We start from the raw sequence: 19,470 nt of genomic DNA, 5'->3' as shown, positions 1-19,470 counted from the left end.
TGAAGGACTACAGTTGGAAAACTGTCATACCTTTTTTTGGGCATTTGTGGTCCAAGGAGAGAAAGACAAAAGTAAGAACCATCTCCTTTATCTGACACATGTGGTGTTTAAACCCCCTATTTCAGTCCTGAGCACGTACCTGCAGGAATATGCTCGACATAAATTCACTGAAGTGCCTTGCTAGTGAGCACATCACATACAAAAAGATTCAGGTGACACCTTTTCTTTGGACAGTTTGACAAAATGGAACACTGCCTGATTCACAAACAATAAACCTGCCAACACTAAATATCAGAAGTGATCAGAAGATTAAAACTATGAATAGTCCCCACTCAACTATCACATATTTTCTTGACAGGTTAGGAGTAAATAGTAACTCCGTAGCACCCAGCAAACTTTCTTAAAAGGTTTTATACTTTCTAGTATTCATCCACAAATTGTATTTATATCAACTGCATGACCTCCAATAATAATTCTTTATTTTTACACTTAACTTTCAGTTGATGGAAGCACTCCACTTATAAAGTATACAAGTTTTTGGACAATGTTCTCTAAGCAGGGAGACAGGACTGCCTTTGACTCATGAAGCCAGTGGATACGATGGAAACCAAACTAACTGCTCGGTATAAATCTGGATTATAAAGGAAAAGAGGACAATGAAGATGTGAGCTGCTTGTTTATTGTATCCTCAACTTGCTAAGTGGTTAACTGCATTGGTAGCCAAACACATTAACCATCATCAGGTTCAGCAAGGCTTACGTTCTGCCATGAGAAACGTTGCTGGGTTAAACATATGGTATATTTTATTGGCAATTAGATATGTTTAGTAAGTACATTCTCCTCTACAAGATATTCATGTACAATATACAAGTTCAAAAATATAGTTTGTTTGCACTGAGTTCATCACTTTCCATGTATTCTCTTCAGGGTGACGAAGTTCACATGAGTTGTTTGGGTCTCTAAGTCTCAGGTATAATGGTAGTGATTCTGGTGGAGGGGATGGTTCTGTGTGTGTACACAAAGATGTGTGGAAACGTTAATGCTGCAGACAAAATCAAACTCTGTTTGGCAATAAAGAGGACCAGGACCATTACGGAGCTAACCACATATCAGCGCGCGCGCACACACACACACACACACACAATAAAAAAAATTAAAAAAAATAAAAACACACAAGACAAACACTCTCACATTCGCGCACACACACTACAGTACAATAATCGGACCAACTACAGTACACTGGATACAACCCCTCCAATGGGTAATCCTGAACTGCAAAAGAGAATTAAAAAACACTTACTCAGTTCCTTAGACATCACAGAAAGCCATGTCTCCAAGGCCATATGAATGTACTAAGAGTAAAGGCCAATCTCAAACGCGACGACTATAATTCAAGGGGAATAATTACATTCATAAGGCCAGGAGTACGGCCCGTTTGAAAGGGCCCTATCAAACATGTATGGGGTAAACTGTGGGTGGAAAATCTTTACACACTTGAGATGATGAGGCTAGAAATAAATGTTATAAAGTACACGCGAAAAACATTAAATAACAATAGTGTGAATTTTTTAAAAATGACATCAAGAAGAAATAACATAGGGAAAAAACGTTTGGGTGTAGTGAAGTATGTGAAGACAAGATGCAACTGGAAGTCTGAACCTGCACTTGAAGGAGGGGGCTGGATGGAGGCAGCTGGAGGTGCTCCAAGAACAAAAAAATCCAAAAGAATTCTAGAGACAGACATGCCTGCAAAGTTAAATACCGTAGGCAGGGACTACATTTAAACTGAGCCATCAAAAGTCAAGGATTTTCCATCACAGAGGACCCCAGGCTGAATAACAATGGTTCATTTAAACCTCTCACTGTGCAGTCACTTAAGTTCAAAAATTAAGTTCACATACATATAGAGGCGATAAGAAAAGGCAAACAGCGTTTTGTTAAAAAAGACAAACAAACAAACAATAAAAATATCCTAGCAGTCAAGCTGTAACAGCAAGGCCTGCAGGTGGTATGCGGTGTGTACAGTAAAGAATCACTAAGTCTGACACAACCAGAATGGGGGCAGGGTGATCTTTAAAAAAAGGCCTTCCTCTAATAAACTGTCCAATCACAGAATTCCTTCAGGCAGGGCACCACCCACAAGGGACCAGATGTGACCCTGTGAGAGACTGGGCTGACTTTGAACAAGCCTCCCGCTGAATATGGGTCACGCCCCCTGGATGAGCTTGAAGATAAGAACACTAACACAGGAGAGCTGACGCAGATACACCCCTGCTAACCAACGCACTCAGACACACTGATCAGGCAGGGCACAAGAAGGCTGGGCTGGGAGTCGGCTTTATCTTTAAGTGTCTTTATCTTAGAGCAAACAGCCAATACTTCATTCAATACTAGATACTTAATCACTGGTTACAAAATGCTGAAAAATCTGACTGATTCCATTAAGCCCGATCCCCAGGTCAAACATAGACCTGGAGGACTGGCTGAGGCTGGGCGTTTGACACGGGCCTTTCTCCTCGAAGAATTCTTACCGCTTCACAAAGAAAAACGGGAACGTGGCCAAATAGAAGCAAAAAGGGAAAAAAGCCAAACAAATAAAAAACCCAACAAAAAAACAGACACAAGAAAGCGAAGACGACAGCTGAAGTGTATTTCATTCCTTTTCTTTTCTATTTGTAGCCTGAAGGGAGTGCGGAGAACTCCGCGGCGGAGCATTCTGTTCTGAAGGCCTCGCTCATTTCCGGATCAGGAATAAGGCTTCACGATAGTTCACAGTGGTTTCTTAGCATGGGGGATTAAAAGGCTACTTTGAGGGAGGAGAAGTGGAAGTCAACTCCTTCCACACGTGTTCTGTGTCCTCAGAGACGGCTCTCTGCTTTTTTTTTTATTGTACTCTTTTATTTTTTCTTTCCGTGTAGCAATGATCACATTTCAGGCATTCAGGTGCGGCTGGCAAAAACAAAACATATGGTTCCTGCCAAAAACAAAAACACACTTCTTAAAATATATTAAATTATAAAACCACATTCATTATGCACATTGACTTAAAGATTGTAAACACTGACGTAACAACAAAAACAGGAAGTGTGTTTAATACCCTCCTGACAGTGCTGGGTGTGGCACAGTAACAAGAGTACCTGTGAACTGGACAGTCCTGGAGTCTGAGCCTCATCTGTGACTTTTCTGCTGCTGCATTAGACCCACGTTCTCATACACCCTGGAGCTGTCCTCTCGCACACTACACACACAAAAATGAGACCCTCATGTGAGACATGCATCTGTGCAGTGATGGTACAGCAATGTGGGGTTTGAGGCCTCGTTCAGACTCACTCAGTACAGGTGGGCGTAGTGCTACAGGGGGGCAGGGGACTTTGGTCCCCGCCACTGAGGTCAGACAGTGAGTACTTAATGTTGGTGTACTCCCGCCCCTTGATTTTGCTTTTCTGAAAGGAGAACGACAGAAGGTTTTTCAGCTTAAACCAGCAGGACACCAGAATGGACAGTGTGGAAATGCAGGAGCCAAACTGGAGCCACGCATCACACCAGTGACATATGGGAACCTAAACCTGAAATCTACAGCACGTGGGTCTCACTCTCCAACACCGCCCCCGACACACACCTGCTCTTCTTCGATGCGTCGCTGCAGGGTCTCTATGTAATGCTGAACTGCCATGTAGATGAAGCGGTACTGGGCCTCGGTCTGCACCATTCCTGAGCGCTGGGAACGCACCATCTGGATGGTCTTAGGCACGTCGATATCACAGTCCACACCTACAGTGAGAATAGTAACCAGAACACTGTACAGATGCAGCAAGAAGTGCAGGTGGTGTAACCGGAACGGCACACGGACACAGCATGAAGAGCAGGTGGTGTAACCGGAACACCATACGGGTTTTACCTTTTTCTCTGATGATGTCTATTAAGATGTCTATCACAATGAACGTTCCTGTTCGTCCGATTCCAGCACTATTGGGAAGGCGAGATAAACATTAATAAGGAAGCACAAGAACGGCAGGTAGGAAAGGGACTGAGAAGTAGACACAGGAACAGCACGGCTCTCCCACACCTGCAGTGCACCACGATAGGTCCTGCTTCCAGAATGCTCTCCTGCTTCAGTTTCACCTCCTCTAGGAAGTCCAGCACACCGCCGGGGTCCGTGGGCACACCGTGGTCGGGCCAGGCACGGAAATGGTACTGCCATACGGTGCGCTCCGTGTTGCCCTGGAGCACAACAGCAGGGCTGGATCACAGACTAGAGGCTCACACAAGACCTGGCTGAATTTCCTTACCCTACTGGAGCACATGAATTCCTTACACAGCAAGGACGATAAAGCAGAGACAGATGATGCTTAAGTTAGCTGGTAGCTTTCCTTTATTGCTAGACTGCTGGCTTGGCCCATTAGCCTCAGACATATTAAGCATGATTATGAATGGTTTTGCTGTACAAAAACAAGTTCAAGCCCCAACTTCTAGTATGAATCAAAACTAGAGCACTGCACTGGGCCAGGTAAGTGGCCAAGCTGTGCAACTTTTTCGGCAGTTCTTCTGAACCAGACTTCTTTACCTGTCCAACTTTAGAAAGCTTCAGCTCCCGGAGGATGTAATCGTGGGCAGACGTCTCCTTGACGTTGCGCACGCGCATGCCTCCGTACTCCTTTAGTGCCGACACGTCTGGCCAGTACTTCACACACTTACTCTAAGGGCGAAACACTGGGATTAGTTCTCCACGTTTCATCCCATCACTGTAGACGTAACAGTGTCATGCTCCATAAAAATCTAAAACGCTCCATTTATCTCAAGAGTTCAGACAAACCTAACAAATTCTCATCAAATCGTGAATTTAAAAAAACCCACCAGATTTACAAGAGCATTTCTAATGTGTACCCTGTAAATGTTTTTCACAAAACGTAATAAACCAAACCATGTCTGCACACAAAACAGAAACCAAATTTTAGACGCCGCCAGAGGAAATCGGATCTTACCTTGCCCCTCTCGACCTCCTTGGTTGTCATAACGATGACTCTGGAGTTCTCCTGAAACACCATTCTCCAGAAGTCACTTATTGTGTTCTGCAGACACCCCTGGGTGGCGATGTAACTTTTCTTTAACCTGGTGTTGTTGCACTTTGATTCCAGCTCCGGCTGCAGGGGGCATAACAGCAGTTAAACGGCGGGGCAGCCAGCACTGGCAGCAGCATCTGTAATATCAATGCTACGATTACACGTTAACGTCATTGGGTGTGACAAAGTGGAAGCGGATCATTTAACAAACTGGGTACTGGTGCTCTGCGCCAGATGGTATTTAAGTCTCGGAATAGAGATCGTGGTCTTGCGGGAAAAGGGTAGGGGTGCTTCCCTGCTGTGTTTCACAAAAACACAAACATTTCCTAACCCTAAAGACTAAAATGCTGGTGTGTTAAAACGCCTTGGGTTTTTACACTGATGTGTAGATCACGAGTAGATAACATCACATCATTTACTACCATGATGGTGTTGGCGTTGATGTAGTCAGAGCCCGGCTCATTCATGTCGCCGTCGTTGAGAACTACTCGCGTGTGGTCAACTGTGGAGAGGGTTCAGGGAGAGATCTGTTAGCCATTTTGTTACCCACATGCCTCCGATGGAAAACAGGCTCCTCCCACTTTCCAATCTGCCATAATCCTTCCCCACCCACATCTCAAATCAGACAGCAGCCTTGAGGCTCAGAAGAACACTGATACACACAGGGAAGGATGTTCTTGTATCTGTTTTTGTTCTTGTTCTCGGCACGTTGACCTTCCTTGCGGCTGTAGAGCAACTTGCACTCCTGCTGCTGAAGTGTCTGTGATCAGAAGTGTGAGTGGACATCATTAAAACCCAGCAGCACTTAGAGGGCAGTGCCATGTAACCACAAGACTCATTATGGTAACGTGAAGACGGTCCCTCACCTCAAATTCTTCCCAGAAGCCCTGCTTCACTTTATCAGTGGCTTCAGCAAGCTTGCTGAGCTCCCGCACTCTGCTCTCGATCTCAGCGGCATTGATGCGCGTGGTGTTCAGAGGCTGGGACATGCAGTAAAACACACAGTAAACATCCATGCTTCAACCAATACACATAAGCTAAGGAAAAAAGTTTTAAATAAAGTTGTCAACACCCCTCCCCCCAGCCAATAAAACCTTATATTCCAGTTTGGAGATCATGCTATAGGAATTTAAAAACTTTCTTAAATGGTCCAAAACTACATATAAATGAGTGCAGGAGATAATACACATCCTGAGATTCAGGCCGCTGACCAAATTAAACTGTATTTTACCAAAACATTTGTGAAATCAATATGCCTGGTGGAGCACCTGTTTGAGCTGCAGCACAGTGCCCAGGGTTTCCACCATGGGGTTTTTCTTGTAGTGTTCCACCAGGTCTGTCAGGGAGTCAAACTTTTCTCCACCTCCAACGTCATACTTCATATCGTGCTGCAAAACAAACAGTAGTCTGATGATCTACCCCAAAACTGGCCCCTTCAGATATACTGAACGTTTGGCCAAATCAGGCCTGTGGTTGCGGGTTCTTTGTCATTAGGAAGCACCTGACAGCGGATCATGACGTGGGTGACTTTGGGCTTGCTATCGCTGCTGTCTGTCTTGTCGTCGCCGGTCCGGACAGACAGCACAAAATCCCCAGGGTGACTCTGGCTCTCCCTCACCAGAAAACTGCCGTTCCTCCCTTTCTCAGTCAGCAGCTTCTCCGCCTCCCGACCCGAAAGGTGTCCGTGGAACCACCTTGGAGAACAAGACCACGTCAGGATGACTTCTGCCAAACACCAAAGCAGCTATAAAGCATGGTTCTCATCGCCCTAAGCGAAACAGCGACATGGCGACGGGGGTGAAGCGCAGTTACCTCTCAGAGGTGGGGTCGGCACAGTTGAGAGGGTACTTCAGCTCAATTACATCTCCGTTCTTCTCCTTCAGCTGCCCATGGTGCTCCATGTAATACTGCACCAGCTCGGCCAGTGTGGCAAATTTCTCCCCCCCATACAAGTCATAGTAGTCACCGGTGTTCTGGATCTTGATGTGGGTGACAGCCCCGTTTCGCCTAACCAAAGAAGGCAGGAAGAAAAAGCTTCACATTCCGGCTTGCTCTGTGCGGTTTTGTAGTTGATGTATGACGGTGTTACAGGGAAATGTCATGATGGGAATGAATATTAAAGGTTCTATACATTTTTGCACCTTTTACACATTTTTCAATTGCAATTCAATTAATTATATTAACACATTCATTACTATTCATTAAGTCTGTCCAACAAAACAACCCTTTTGGGGGGGGGGGGGTAAAAATCACTCAAAGCCGGTACGACATTGTTTGATGTTCTGTTTAAAATAAAGCATTTCTTCCATTTATTGGGCTTTTTCTTTTTTTTACTTAAATGTATGCTCACAATGGAAAAACATTCATCCTCATTGCAATTAACGGATTTCAGTCACATTTCAGGACATAATCTACAAAATAAAAAACACGAATTTAAAGCATTACCATAAGTTTATTTTTTTTAATGCCTACAGAATGACGCAAGTCTACACAAAGCAAATTTAGCATTTTAATGTTAAAATGTAAAAGATTATACAAAATCAAAAAGAAACAAATAACTGATTGTAAAAAAAGATAATTGGCTGATGTGTTTTTGGTTGGAAGAACACTTCTTAAAATACATATTCATCTGTTCTATGGCTCTAGTTGATCTCCGAGTAAGTAATTAGTAATAAATATAGTAATTACAGGGATTACAGCGTGGGCGTGGCATCACATGTGCTGGGTCAACACTGTGATGCGTGTCATCGATCATGTCGCAGACCAACCCTACCAGTCAGAAGCCTTGTAGCTCACAGGACTGTTGTGTGCGCAAGAATAATTCTTCCACCACAGAAGAGCTGAGCAGACGCCCTGCTCACAGGAGTGTGGCCTAGTAAGCCAAACTGTCACAGCAGTGCGGCTATGGTGAATTCTTCCAGACAATTAGCTTTAAAGGGCAGTCGTATTAAATCTCTGCTTGACATGTAATATTAATTTAATGCCAATTAGCTGACAGTATTTGAGGTGCATTTCCAAGACTTGCTGTCAGTTATATTTCAGTTAGAATTATGATGACAATGAAAACATTTTTTTTTTTTAAAAAGGAACAAAGAACTCTCATTGGTAATACTGCACATTGCATACTAATTATCATACTAATTAGGTCAAGCCAAAAACACTTGACAGTGTTGTGGTGTAGGTTTTATTTGATCAAACAGTACTTTCCATGGTAAGTGAGTAAACTGTATGCATGTAGCACTTTTCTAAGACAAGGTCATAAAGTGCTTTAAAACAAAACATCAAAAAATACAACATAAATGCACCAAAAACAACATAAGAATGAACAATAAAACACCATAAAAAAACCAAACCCAGCTCATAAAAGCTCCAGCACAAGGACTGTCTCTTAAAAAGGACCGTGGAAGTTGTGGAAGTTATGCAGTAACTAAACATCTTCAAGTGAAACATTTTGTCAATAACTAAATGTATAGTTAGTCTGAATACCCTGCATGCTGTAACAAATGCCAAAAAGGAGGAAAGTACCTTCTGTTCTGCTGTATGGATGACATGCTGATATTCCACTTGTGTTTGAAATAATATCAGAGTCAGTTATGAAGATTCAATTAGCACTGAATCTATTATGAAGATTCACTTAGCACTGAATTAGTTGTGAAGATTCAATTATGACTCCTTTGAACAACTTAACATATGATCTTGGGAAACATTCCAGTATTACTTAGAAAGTACCAGCACTACAGTAGCTATATATATGAGTGGTGTTCATCACTATTAAAAGTCCTTCAAGTATGGCAACCATTCCTTTCCAGTAATTACTTGCTTTAGCACTTAAAAATGATTGTCAATATGGGCAATGGAAACCGATATTGCCTGTAAAATCTAGTTTACAAAGCTTACATTACAAACTTATATCAACAAACATCTTAAAGCACTGAAGCAATTTTCATTAAAAACAGCAATGGGATTTGATGGAAACATGACACATGAGAGTGTGTAGCTATTACAGATGCACACAGTAATTAAGGAAGTTTTTCTTTGACACGAAGGAACAAAACATGTTGGGTGGACGCATTAATGACTTGCATGCAAAAACAGGAGTAAAAAAGGAAGTAGAATTTAAAATGCAACACTAAGCACTGTGAAACTGTCACGATCGTAGACAGTGAACGCATTCACACAACTCTGACACACAGCCCAACTTGTGAGATGACCGTACGTAAGACAAACTACTCTAGAAAACGAGTCTTTTATCATTCTAAATGTGCTGGACACATATAGGTTAAGTAACGGTGTATGGTCTTCATTTGTATTCCCTGCCTTTTTGTGGATTTGGATATACAAATGTTTTTCATGTAGAATCCTTTCTCTCTTCAACAGTCTGAATGAACATAAAAGAACTTATAACTATTGTCTCATAAGCACATGTTGAAGTTGTCACTCACCTGACAGACAGAGTAAAGTCGCCAGGGTTGCTTTTGCTTGGGCGGGCCAAAAAGCTTCCATCCACTCCACGGGTTAGCAGAAGGTTCTCGGCCTCCACACCAGTAATATTGGGGTGGAACCACCTATTTACATTAATAACACTGTTATTGAACAGCTGTTTCCTTAGAAGGTACAAAAGAGATTACAGCTCGTGAGTACTGTGGACAAACTAACGAACTCAATTTCCAACGTTTGCGCTGCGCAATAGTAGAAATACAAAATAAGAGGGAGAGAGCCGAACTCAAACTACATAAAACCAGCAGCACGACCTGTCAGTGGATTTTCCAAGATAAGAAAGCAGGCGTAATTACAATAAACATGAACACAACCGCCCCCTCCCCGAAGTTCAGTAGCGGTGTGTTTAGAAGTCAGAAGTGAGTAGCACAAATTGTTTAATACTCCAAGGCTTCATCCTGTCACAGCAGTTATGAAGCCTTCTCCAAAGCTAACTCGTGCTAACACACTTGCCCCCGGAGTCTGCGACGTGCCAGAGCCTCAGAAGTTGGGAATAAAGCGCCGTGCTGGCAGGACGTGGGCTTCTGTCTAACCTACCCTACATCTTTCTGTTTCCTACGTGTTCTTGTTGCCAGCTCAGCCCGGGTAGCCGACCAGCCGACCGGCACGACCCGCCTCACTGGGCTGGCTAGCTAGCCGCTTAGCCATAGCATAGAGCCAGAGCAGTGCCCAGCCGACACGGGCAGGTTTGAAACACAGCTATAACCGTTTAAACTTCACCTACGCGCCTGAGCTTCGCTTGATTCACGCCCGTAATCGCAGTGGCAGCCGAGGCAACCATTACAAGCGCATCGGCGCGTTTGTTGTTCTTTCCCTCACCTCCGAGATGTCATCGTCCCTGGCTTCCTCACCCCAGATACTTGCTCCGAGTTAATTTACCCGACGGCAAACGGCCACACGGATATCTAAAGCCCAGCTTGTCTCCGACAGAATCCCTCATAAGGAAACCACCCGCTCAGGACGGGTTCGCGTACAGGGACATTTGTCCAGACTTGGTGAGGGGGACACAAATCGCTAGGCCTCAGCCCCGAGACCTTTCCAGTCCGCGGTAAACGTCACCAAACATGCGACGACGCGCCGGCGCGGCGGCGCCCTCTAGTGGCTGCGCGTGTAAAAGCCCTTTAGCGACTAAACACTAAAAAAGAGAAAATATACGAAGAATCACAAATATTGACATAGCTCCTGCTCTAAGGGCAACTTTTAGATATATTTATTGAGATACTTCCTATGCATTTATCTACTACATTTAAAAGAAATTAGTTTGCCCATATTTCATTGTCGCCCAGTCCTTTCTTCCTTCTTGTGTGTTTTTACAAATAGTTTCTTGCAGAGTATAAAGGACAGTGGCTGCTATCTGCCATAATAAGGTGAGAGGTGTATGTGCAGTGTGAGGAGTGCAGGCGTTGACAGGTTTTTTTTTCCGCATTCTCGTTTCCTGTATTTTGAACCTACGTGCGACCCGTCGAAAGCTGTACGTGGCAGTACCCGTGAAGCTCGCGAAGCTCCCAATAGCCTCGAGCTCCCACGTCTCGCTCGCGACAGTGGACTTTTCCGGTGTATTTAGCGGCTCTTCATGACTGCGGTATTGCCGGCACGTCGTCGATTGCCCTCGAAACTAAAATGTTCACGTTTTCCGAGCTCCTCGCCCTGCTCGCGCTGCTGTCCGCCACGGCGTCCGGCTACTTCGTCAGCGTGGACGCTCACGCGGAGGAGTGCTTCTTCGAGCGCGTGAGCTCGGGCACCAAGATGGGCCTCATGTTCGAGGTGGCCGAAGGAGGCTTCCTGGACGTCGACGTGGAGGTGAGCGTGAAGAGCGCACCTGGACACACCTGTGCGCTTCTCCCGAGCTGTGCGCGAGCGCGGAACACACCTGTCCGCTTCTCACGGGGAGTTGTGCGCGTGTCTACAGCGGAAGCTAACGAAGGCTAGCTAGCTAGCTAGCTATGCTAAGTGGGTAACTATCTTGGCTAGCTAACCTAGTTTCGGGGGGAAAAAAAGAGAATTATAACCTCACCGTACGCACGACACCGATAGTTATACCCCAGTTATAACCTCACCGTACGCTTGCTAATGTCAACATGCTAGCTAGCTTAGCTTACTAGCCTCACCCCCAGATGCTACATCCTTCGTGACTGACTGATCTGGTCTTCGAGGCAGGTGTCACAGATTTTTTTTTTTTTTGGTGATTTTTATTTATTTATTTATCTTTTGACCGTTTCATTTTAAAACTCGCTTTCAGATAACGGGGCCCGATGGAAAACAAATTTATAAAGGAGACCGCGAGTCCAGTGGGAAGTACTCTGTCGCAGCCCATATGGACGGCACCTATAGATTTTGCTTCAGTAACAGGATGTCCACCATGACCCCCAAAATTGTGATGTTCACCATTGACATCGGCGAAGCTCCTAGAGGTCAAGACATGGAGACAGAAGGTAGCCGACAGACAGGTTTATTCAAACCAAAGAAACTGGCTTTGCACTTCAGTTCGACCCCAGTATGGTCACACGTAATGACTGGGTGGGTTTTAATATTTAAAAACTAATCAGGCACGTTTTTTTGTACAGAATTATTTTACTTGCAGTTCTCGAACACTGAAGGTCCTGCTTTTGTTCGAGGTGATGGTGTATTTGAGTTTCTCGAATTCTCATTTTTATGTGGATGTTTTTGCCTTTTCCATGACCGTTGTTCCATCCTCTTCTCAGGCGGTGGAGACAGCTGGGATGGTAGGCATAGGCAGCATAAAAGAAGCTTTTTTTAACATGTGCAAAACGTAGCCTTACTCTCACCTGCGCCATGGTTTGATTTGTATCTGCTAATGAAATCCAGTCTTGCCTGTTGCATTGTGCTGGTAATAAGATGCTGACAACAATACCTAACATGTATGGTGCAAAGACATTTAAAGGTTTAGAATAATTTGGTCAGTTTAAGAGTTTTTTTCTCTTTGACTGAATTCGGTGTGTGTTTGCTTAACAGCCAATTATGCATGTGATTCTTAGCATAAATAAAAAATAAGGACAATTTCAGCAGGGCGTAAACAGAAGCGCATTACCCTCTTGATTCAAGTGTTAACAGTTCCCTTGCATGCAAAGATTTTTTTTTTTTTTTTTTTTTTTGCTGAAATTGCTTCTGCACTGTTAACATATATTTTGGTCAGACAGAGGCCTGTTTTTTAAGAGACGTGTATGTAAGGATAGGGGGCTTCGTTTGCATGTTGCAAATATGCATAGTCCCAGGAATCTGATGGTTTCAGTCAGTTCCCATCCTTTTTCTCTTCTTTCAGCTCACCAGAACAAGTTAGAAGAGATGATCAATGAATTGGCGGTAGCCATGACGGCTGTGAAACACGAGCAAGACTACATGGAGGTCCGGGAAAGGATACACAGAGCAAGTATGTCTGCCCGGAACACGCACACACAGCTTTTCCGTAATTATTACATAAAGGTGTACATGGGATGTGTTGCCCTAATGTCTCTTGCCTGCACGTTTTGAGACTCGAGTATAAGTGTTTTTTCTGTCCTTCTTCCATAGTCAATGACAACACCAACAGCAGAGTGGTGCTTTGGTCGTTTTTCGAAGCTCTGGTGCTTGTTGCTATGACCCTGGGACAAATTTACTACTTGAAGAGATTTTTTGAAGTGCGGCGAGTTGTGTAAAACGCGCACCCTTTTGAAGTCACACAGTGCTCCTCTACGTCATTTGGTTTGAATGTCCAGCTCTCGCAAATTTGAGAAGAATTTGTTTTCAGTCTTGCAGTTTCTTTTGCTTTATTTATATATACTTATGTATATGTTTCCTTTTATTTGGTTTGGGAAGTTTTGCAATTTCAGACAAGTTTTAATTTCTTAAATCCCTGACATTTTGTATACTACATAAGTGTGAAGATTTTATTTTGTAGAGCTATTTTCTTCTTTTTGTGTTTCTTATGGAGCACAAACCACTTAGCAACCTTATTTACAAACAGTAAAGTTGATGTATTGGCTCTTTACGATTAAGCATTGTGTTCTAAATTGCATTTGAAAAGCTTTAAATGACCTAAAGGTGAAATATAGTTAAATTGCTAACTTGTCAGAAACAAAGGGTGCATTAAGCGGTGTGGTAATAAGCTTTAGGTGCGAATTTACTGTTATTCCCACTTCCATGGCACATAGTTAAAATATCACATACTGACAAATACATAAAATATGACCGGTTATGTATTAGAACAGTTATATTTTTAAATGTTTAGGTGGGATATCAATATTGTCACATTGTCATGTTTGTTGCATTTTTGTTAACAAGGTCAGGGGAGTAATTTATCTACTTTTGTACTATGATATGTCTGTATGGACATTCTTTAGCATTTATGCTACAGAGAAAACATTGGCAAAGACTACTGCAGAAGTACTGGTGAAACTGTAAAAATGTAAAGTAGAATGCTCATGTATGTCAGATATGAACTTGGTTTAATAAAACATGGTATTCTTACAATATTTCTTAATTTTTTTCTACTGTTAAGTCTGTTTCTACTGTAAATTGAGAAAAACAAGCCTAATTACAGGCTGTTATGCTTTGTGTTTTCATGTTTCCAGCCATAAAGCACCTCTGACATAAAGAGGCTGTAGTTAGAATCCAGCGATGAGATTAACGTGGAGAAGAATCGGAAGACAACAGATTTTATTGAAATTTGTTCTGTATTTTAATTATTGCGCACATAATCCATACTGTCTGCATAATGTGTATATTTAATAAATTACCATAAAATATTGTTCTGATATTTTATACCATGAAATATCTATATAAAAAGCTCCTTATTAGAGACAACAATGGTACAAGGATGAAGTTTTGAATGCTGAAGGATTGGCTGCATTTGTAATATGTTGCCGGTAGATGGCAACATTTAGTGATTAGTATTGGTTCACAAACTTGGAGTAGAGTCCTTGAACCGCTGGCAGGGGAACTACGTTCTGATAATTATAATTAATAACAAACAGGGAAACTAAACAAGACTGGTTTCACCGGACAGCACATGGTGTACAGGATCTTTAAGGCATGTGTCAATAGTACGAGATCAAAGTGGACAGGCAAAAGTCGAAATGAAACTGGAAATCAAGAAGCCAACTTGGGTTTCTAGTCGGACCGTATATACTGTTGCACGTTAAGGGTCTTCAGCATGGGAATTTGATTGGTGAAAGAAAAATCGTAGTCGACTAAGTAAAACTTAAAATATGGAAAATATAACAGATGGAAAATGGGACACTTTGCCTGTCAAGCTTCATGACAGTATATTACTCACTCTGGAAAAGATTGGATTTACCTATATGACACCTGTTCAGGTATGCTTGCTACTCACACATGTCCTGGGTATCCATCCCGGCTATGCTGACGTGTGAATGTGTTTTATTTCAGTCCGCCTGCATCCCGCTGTTCATGGGCAATAAAGACGTCGCCGCCGAAGCGGTAAGTCTCTAACGTCTCTGTTACCAAACATTTCCAGGACACCAGTAAAACTACTTTTGCGCGTTGCAGGTGACGGGCAGCGGGAAGACCCTTGCGTTTGTTATTCCTGTGCTGGAGCTTCTCCTGAGACGTGAAGTCAGGCTGAAGAAAAGGCAGGCGAGTATCTCCGACCACAGCACTGGCGCTACATGGCCAGCGTCTTGGTGATGTAGTGTTTGCGCAGGGTGAGGAGGCTTTTCATCGCTCTTATACACAAACCAAACACTCATTTATTTGCTGCCTTTGTAGGTCGGGGCTTTGATCATCACACCAACTCGAGAGTTGGCGACACAGATTAGTGAAGTCATGGGCCAGTTTCTTGAGAGGTTTCCTCAGTTCAGGTTGGTGTAGCCATGAAATTTTACCATGTACATGACTGAGATTTTCAGGAAAGAAACCAAAATGTAACATTTAGCTCTTATCTTTTCAGGCAGATTCTTTTAATTGGTGGAAGCAACCCAATTGAGGATGTGAATAAATTCAAGGATAATGGGTCAGTAATGACTGTGGTATTGTTGCATCATTTGTTTTCATTTCAGCCTTGTATCCACTGTGGTTCTCTCAGGTGTTTTTCAGTGTAATTATTATATTATGTCTGTAGCATGTGACTGACCACAGGCAGTAATTGTAATGTGTCCCTGTACTTAGAAAACAGCATAAATATTGTTGTCCTGAAACACCTTTGTAGTAGAAGCCTGAGAGCAAAAAGTGGTCAGTAACCATCAGGATTCCATTAGAAATGCGATTCCATTTAATAAGTGTTTCTGTTATTTTCTAATGATATAGAAATGTCAATCATTATTTGTAAAACCACACACACACACATATATATATAAAGTTGAAAGAAAAGTTTGACCATTTGTCTAATCTAGTATAAAGTGCATCAACACTCAGATTGGACATCTAATTGTAGTGGAAACATCGTGATCGGAACCCCCGGACGCCTGGAGGACATGTTCCGGAGGAAAGCTGATGGGCTGGACCTCGCCAGTTCTGTAAAGGCTTTGGATGTGCTGGTCCTAGACGAGGCCGACAGGCTGCTGGATATGGGCTTCGAAGTGAGGTGCTCTGCTCCTGCTCCCGTCAGTGCATGTCATCTCTGGAGCGTTTAGGAACATCTCCCCTCATTGTGGATGGAGTGTTCTGGAACCTTCCAAACCTTTCGCTTCCTTCATCCGCAGCCTGAATACCATTTTGGGTTACTTGCCCAAGCAGAGGCGCACGGGTCTGTTCTCGGCCACGCAGACGCAGGAGCTGGAGAAGCTGGTGAGGGCAGGCCTTCGGAACCCTGTTCGTATTACAGTGAAGGAGAAGGGAGTGGTGGCCTCTAGCTTGCAGAAGACTCCAGCAAAGCTCAGCAACTACTACACGGTGAGTGGGGGCTTCACGGGCCACAGAAGGTCGTGGTGAGGGCAAGCACAGTGAAGAGCAAGACACTGATTCTTGGAAATGAGGACGGATCATTTTATGGATTGAAGTACAATCCTGTAAATGTAATTACAGAAGTGCTTAACTGGTTCTTCAGTTGCTTCAATTCAATGTCACTGGCCTCCGTGACTGCTGTGTCTTTATACTTTCTTATATCTGCTAGATTTGTAGAACAGAAAATAAATTCAATACGCTTGTGGCGTTCCTGAGACAACACAAGCACAAGAAGCAGCTCGTCTTTTTCAGGTACTGCTCTCCCCTCCATGGGAGTGAGTCACTCGAGCAATTGCATTTCTTCCACCTTAAACAAATTTGGCATTGCGTCTGCTCTGTTTCTGCTCTGCTCCTCTAGCACATGTGCCTGTGTGGAGTACTTTGGCAAAGCCTTGGAGGTCTTAATCAAAAACGTCACCGTTCACTGTATCCACGGCAAGATGAAGGACAAGAGAAACAAGATCTTCTCTCAGTTTCGAGAGCTGAAGAGGTCAGAGGGCTGCCGCCACGTGACCCTCATTTTCACATTTTCTTGCTCTTTGGTTTGTTTTAACTCCTTGCAGATGTAGAATAGAAGTTTCATGTCAGTTGTCAAATGAAAGTTTTTGATGGTTGTTAAAACTACTGGGAGACATTTAGTATCTCATTAGCATAATGTGAACTGGTAAGGACAAGTTTTCACTCATTATTAGTAACATTAGCATATTCAGCAGAAACATTTCCTTTAAACCTAATAGGTGGTGTGTGTAATTTGCAGTGGGATACTTGTGTGCACTGATGTTATGGCAAGAGGCATCGACATCCCAGATGTCAACTGGGTACTCCAGTATGATCCACCTAGCAGCGCAAGGTAAGGGGGTGGGGCTAACAGCGGTGCAAGGTAAGGGGGTGGGGCTAACAGCGGTGCAAGGTAAGGGGGTGGGGCTAACAGCAGTAGATGACCGTTATGAATCTTTCTCCCTAAGCTCCTTTGTGCATCGCTGCGGGCGAACCGCTCGGATCGGGAACCGAGGCAACGCACTTGTCTTCCTGCTCCCGATGGAGGAATCCTACGTGAATTTCCTGTCAATCAACCAAAAAGTAAACTAGAATGGAGCTGGCATAACTGAACAATAAGAAGCATTCGTGATGATTTGTAGCTAAGGAAGCTAAATAAAGTCAAATGCCCCGTGCCTGCTTTCCCACAGTGTCCCCTCCGGCTGTATCCTGCTGTGAAGGACGTGGTGGATGTGTTGCCCAAACTGAAGGCTTTGGCACTAGGGGACAGAGCCGTGTTCGAGAGAGGCATGAGGGCCTTTGTCTCTTATGTGCAAGCCTACGCTAAACACGAATGCAGTCTTATATTCCGGATCAAAGGTCAGAGCTTATTGACATCTGCTGTACATTTTAAGTACTTTTGTTACCTTTTTTAGATGCGTTTGTATTGAAAATTCTGACATTAAATTTTTGTAGTTGTAAATACATGTCTTCAATATGTATATGTATCTTTAATATAGTTTCTTCAAAATACATCAGGTCTCTTCAATATAGGTTTTCAGTACATTACATTTGAGTGGGTGCATTAAAAGTCTAATTGGTAAAAGTCTAATGGGTTTTTCCCCACACTGGTCAGATCTGGACTTTGCATCGTTAGCTCGGGGCTTTGCGCTTCTTCGTATGCCCAAGATGCCTGAGCTGAGAGGCAAAACATTCCCAGACTTCGAAGAAATCCCAGACACAGACTCTATCTGTTACAAAGACAAGAACCGAGAGAAACAGAGACGGAAAGCACTGCAGCAGCGAGCAGAGAAGGAATCGCAGGCACCAGCCAGGAAAACCTTTCCTAAGAACAAAGCTTGGTCCAAGCAGAAATCCAAGAAGGTCAAGAGGAGAACGGTGGCTGCCAAGAGGAAGCTGGATGAGGTTGGTGCTCACCACATGGCCCTCGTTCACCAACCGCTCTTGATTGAAAAAGCAGAAGTTGTCTATGGTTTTGTGTCCCCAAATGTGTATTTCTGTCACAACACAAGAGATGAAATGAAGTTTGCATACAATTAAGTACACAAGTCCATGATGTAGTCTTCCCTGCTACACTTCAGGTGGTGTGCGTCTATATTTTTATTGAATTGGGTTAATGCTTTTATCTAAAGAATTATATAATTATGAGTATAATGTGAGTAATGAGGGTTAAGGGTCTTGCTCAGGGGTTCCACAATGGCAACTTGGTGGTGGAACTTGAACTGGCAACCTTCTGATCACAAGTCACCAGTACCTTCGCCACTGAGCGCCCACTGCCGCTTTTGTTTGTAGGGATCAGATGTGGATGACGAGGACATGAAGGAGCTTCTGTGTGACACTCGCCTACTAAAGAAGCTCAAGAAAGGAAAAATCAGTGCAGAAGAGTTTGACAAGCGTATGAGTACAGGAGGACGGTTGGCACAGAACCCAGCTGGTCCGTCTCACAGCGCTGAAGGGATGGAGGATGAATTGTGACTTTGGCAGGAACAGTGCACACTTACATGGGTCTCTTGATTGAATGTGCTTTATCAGTACAGACGAGTTTTGAGCTGCAGTGAGTTTTAAGAAGATTATGTAACTGATCAGTAATTTTTTTTTTATTACTGTTGTGTAATGGCACGTGTACTACTGTACTACCGTACATGTGCTGTTAGGATGTGCAAATGAGAAAAGAAATATACAATTCACATCTTGTATAGAATGAATAAAAGAAATTCACACTTGCACCAAAAAGTACAAAATTAAACAGGCCCAAAAAGAGTTTTTACAATCGATTTACTTAATTTACCCATACTAAAAGTGTATAGAATATCTATTTCTTTTTTATGGTTATTTTTAATGCAACACGTTTTTTTGTTTGTTTGTTTGTTTTTTAAATAAACTCTTAATGGGAGGACTTGATTAGTATGTTGAGTAATAAAGATTATTACGATAAAGAATTACTGCACCATAGTCTAACACGCGCGTTGGGAAAACCCGCAGCGCCACACGTCTGCTGGCCTCTCCGACCGACCCAAGT

The 19,470-nt window shown here is 43.2% G+C and overlaps 3 protein-coding genes across 5 annotated transcripts; 2 read left to right on the top strand and 1 right to left on the bottom strand.

Annotated features, from left to right (window-relative positions):
* Positions 1-661: 661 nt before the first annotated feature.
* ptpn11a (protein tyrosine phosphatase non-receptor type 11a) lies at positions 662-10,623 on the bottom strand. The gene is made up of 16 exons (XM_027032259.2): positions 10,377-10,623; positions 9,503-9,625; positions 6,873-7,067; positions 6,562-6,754; positions 6,329-6,448; positions 5,927-6,040; positions 5,724-5,820; positions 5,483-5,562; positions 4,983-5,141; positions 4,565-4,696; positions 4,067-4,221; positions 3,899-3,966; positions 3,620-3,771; positions 3,331-3,443; positions 3,138-3,238; positions 662-2,974 (listed from the first exon to the last, which is right to left on the bottom strand). Exons 1-15 carry the CDS (start codon positions 10,388-10,390, stop codon positions 3,169-3,171), a joined length of 1,785 nt encoding a protein of 594 aa, XP_026888060.1. The 5' UTR covers positions 10,391-10,623; the 3' UTR covers positions 662-2,974; positions 3,138-3,168.
* A 392-nt stretch (positions 10,624-11,015) lies between these two features.
* tmed2 (transmembrane p24 trafficking protein 2) lies at positions 11,016-14,026 on the top strand. 3 transcript variants are annotated; one of them, XM_027032260.2, is made up of 6 exons: positions 11,016-11,357; positions 11,797-11,989; positions 12,122-12,172; positions 12,260-12,280; positions 12,838-12,945; positions 13,086-14,026. In XM_027032260.2, the coding sequence occupies exons 1-6, from the start codon at positions 11,178-11,180 to the stop codon at positions 13,208-13,210; spliced, it is 678 nt and encodes a 225-aa protein (XP_026888061.1). In that variant the 5' UTR covers positions 11,016-11,177; the 3' UTR covers positions 13,211-14,026. The 3 variants fall into 3 exon arrangements, with proteins under 3 accessions (XP_026888061.1, XP_026888062.1, XP_026888063.1); XM_027032261.2 differs by lacking the exon at positions 12,122-12,172; XM_027032262.2 differs by lacking the exons at positions 12,122-12,172; positions 12,260-12,280.
* Positions 14,027-14,487: 461 nt separating this feature from the next.
* ddx55 (DEAD (Asp-Glu-Ala-Asp) box polypeptide 55) lies at positions 14,488-19,339 on the top strand. Its single transcript, XM_027032264.2, has 14 exons — positions 14,488-14,869; positions 14,943-14,993; positions 15,063-15,149; positions 15,282-15,373; positions 15,463-15,525; positions 15,946-16,095; positions 16,214-16,403; positions 16,624-16,706; positions 16,813-16,944; positions 17,212-17,304; positions 17,420-17,534; positions 17,642-17,810; positions 18,067-18,356; positions 18,744-19,339. Exons 1-14 carry the CDS (start codon positions 14,762-14,764, stop codon positions 18,924-18,926), a joined length of 1,806 nt encoding a protein of 601 aa, XP_026888065.2. The 5' UTR covers positions 14,488-14,761; the 3' UTR covers positions 18,927-19,339.
* Positions 19,340-19,470: the final 131 nt, after the last annotated feature.

Source organism: Electrophorus electricus, chromosome 17 (genome assembly GCF_013358815.1).
Source record: "Electrophorus electricus isolate fEleEle1 chromosome 17, fEleEle1.pri, whole genome shotgun sequence".
NCBI lineage: Eukaryota > Metazoa > Chordata > Actinopteri > Gymnotiformes > Gymnotidae > Electrophorus > Electrophorus electricus.
Note: the sequence above shows the minus strand (reverse complement) of the source record. Positions and strands in the feature narration are given on the sequence as shown.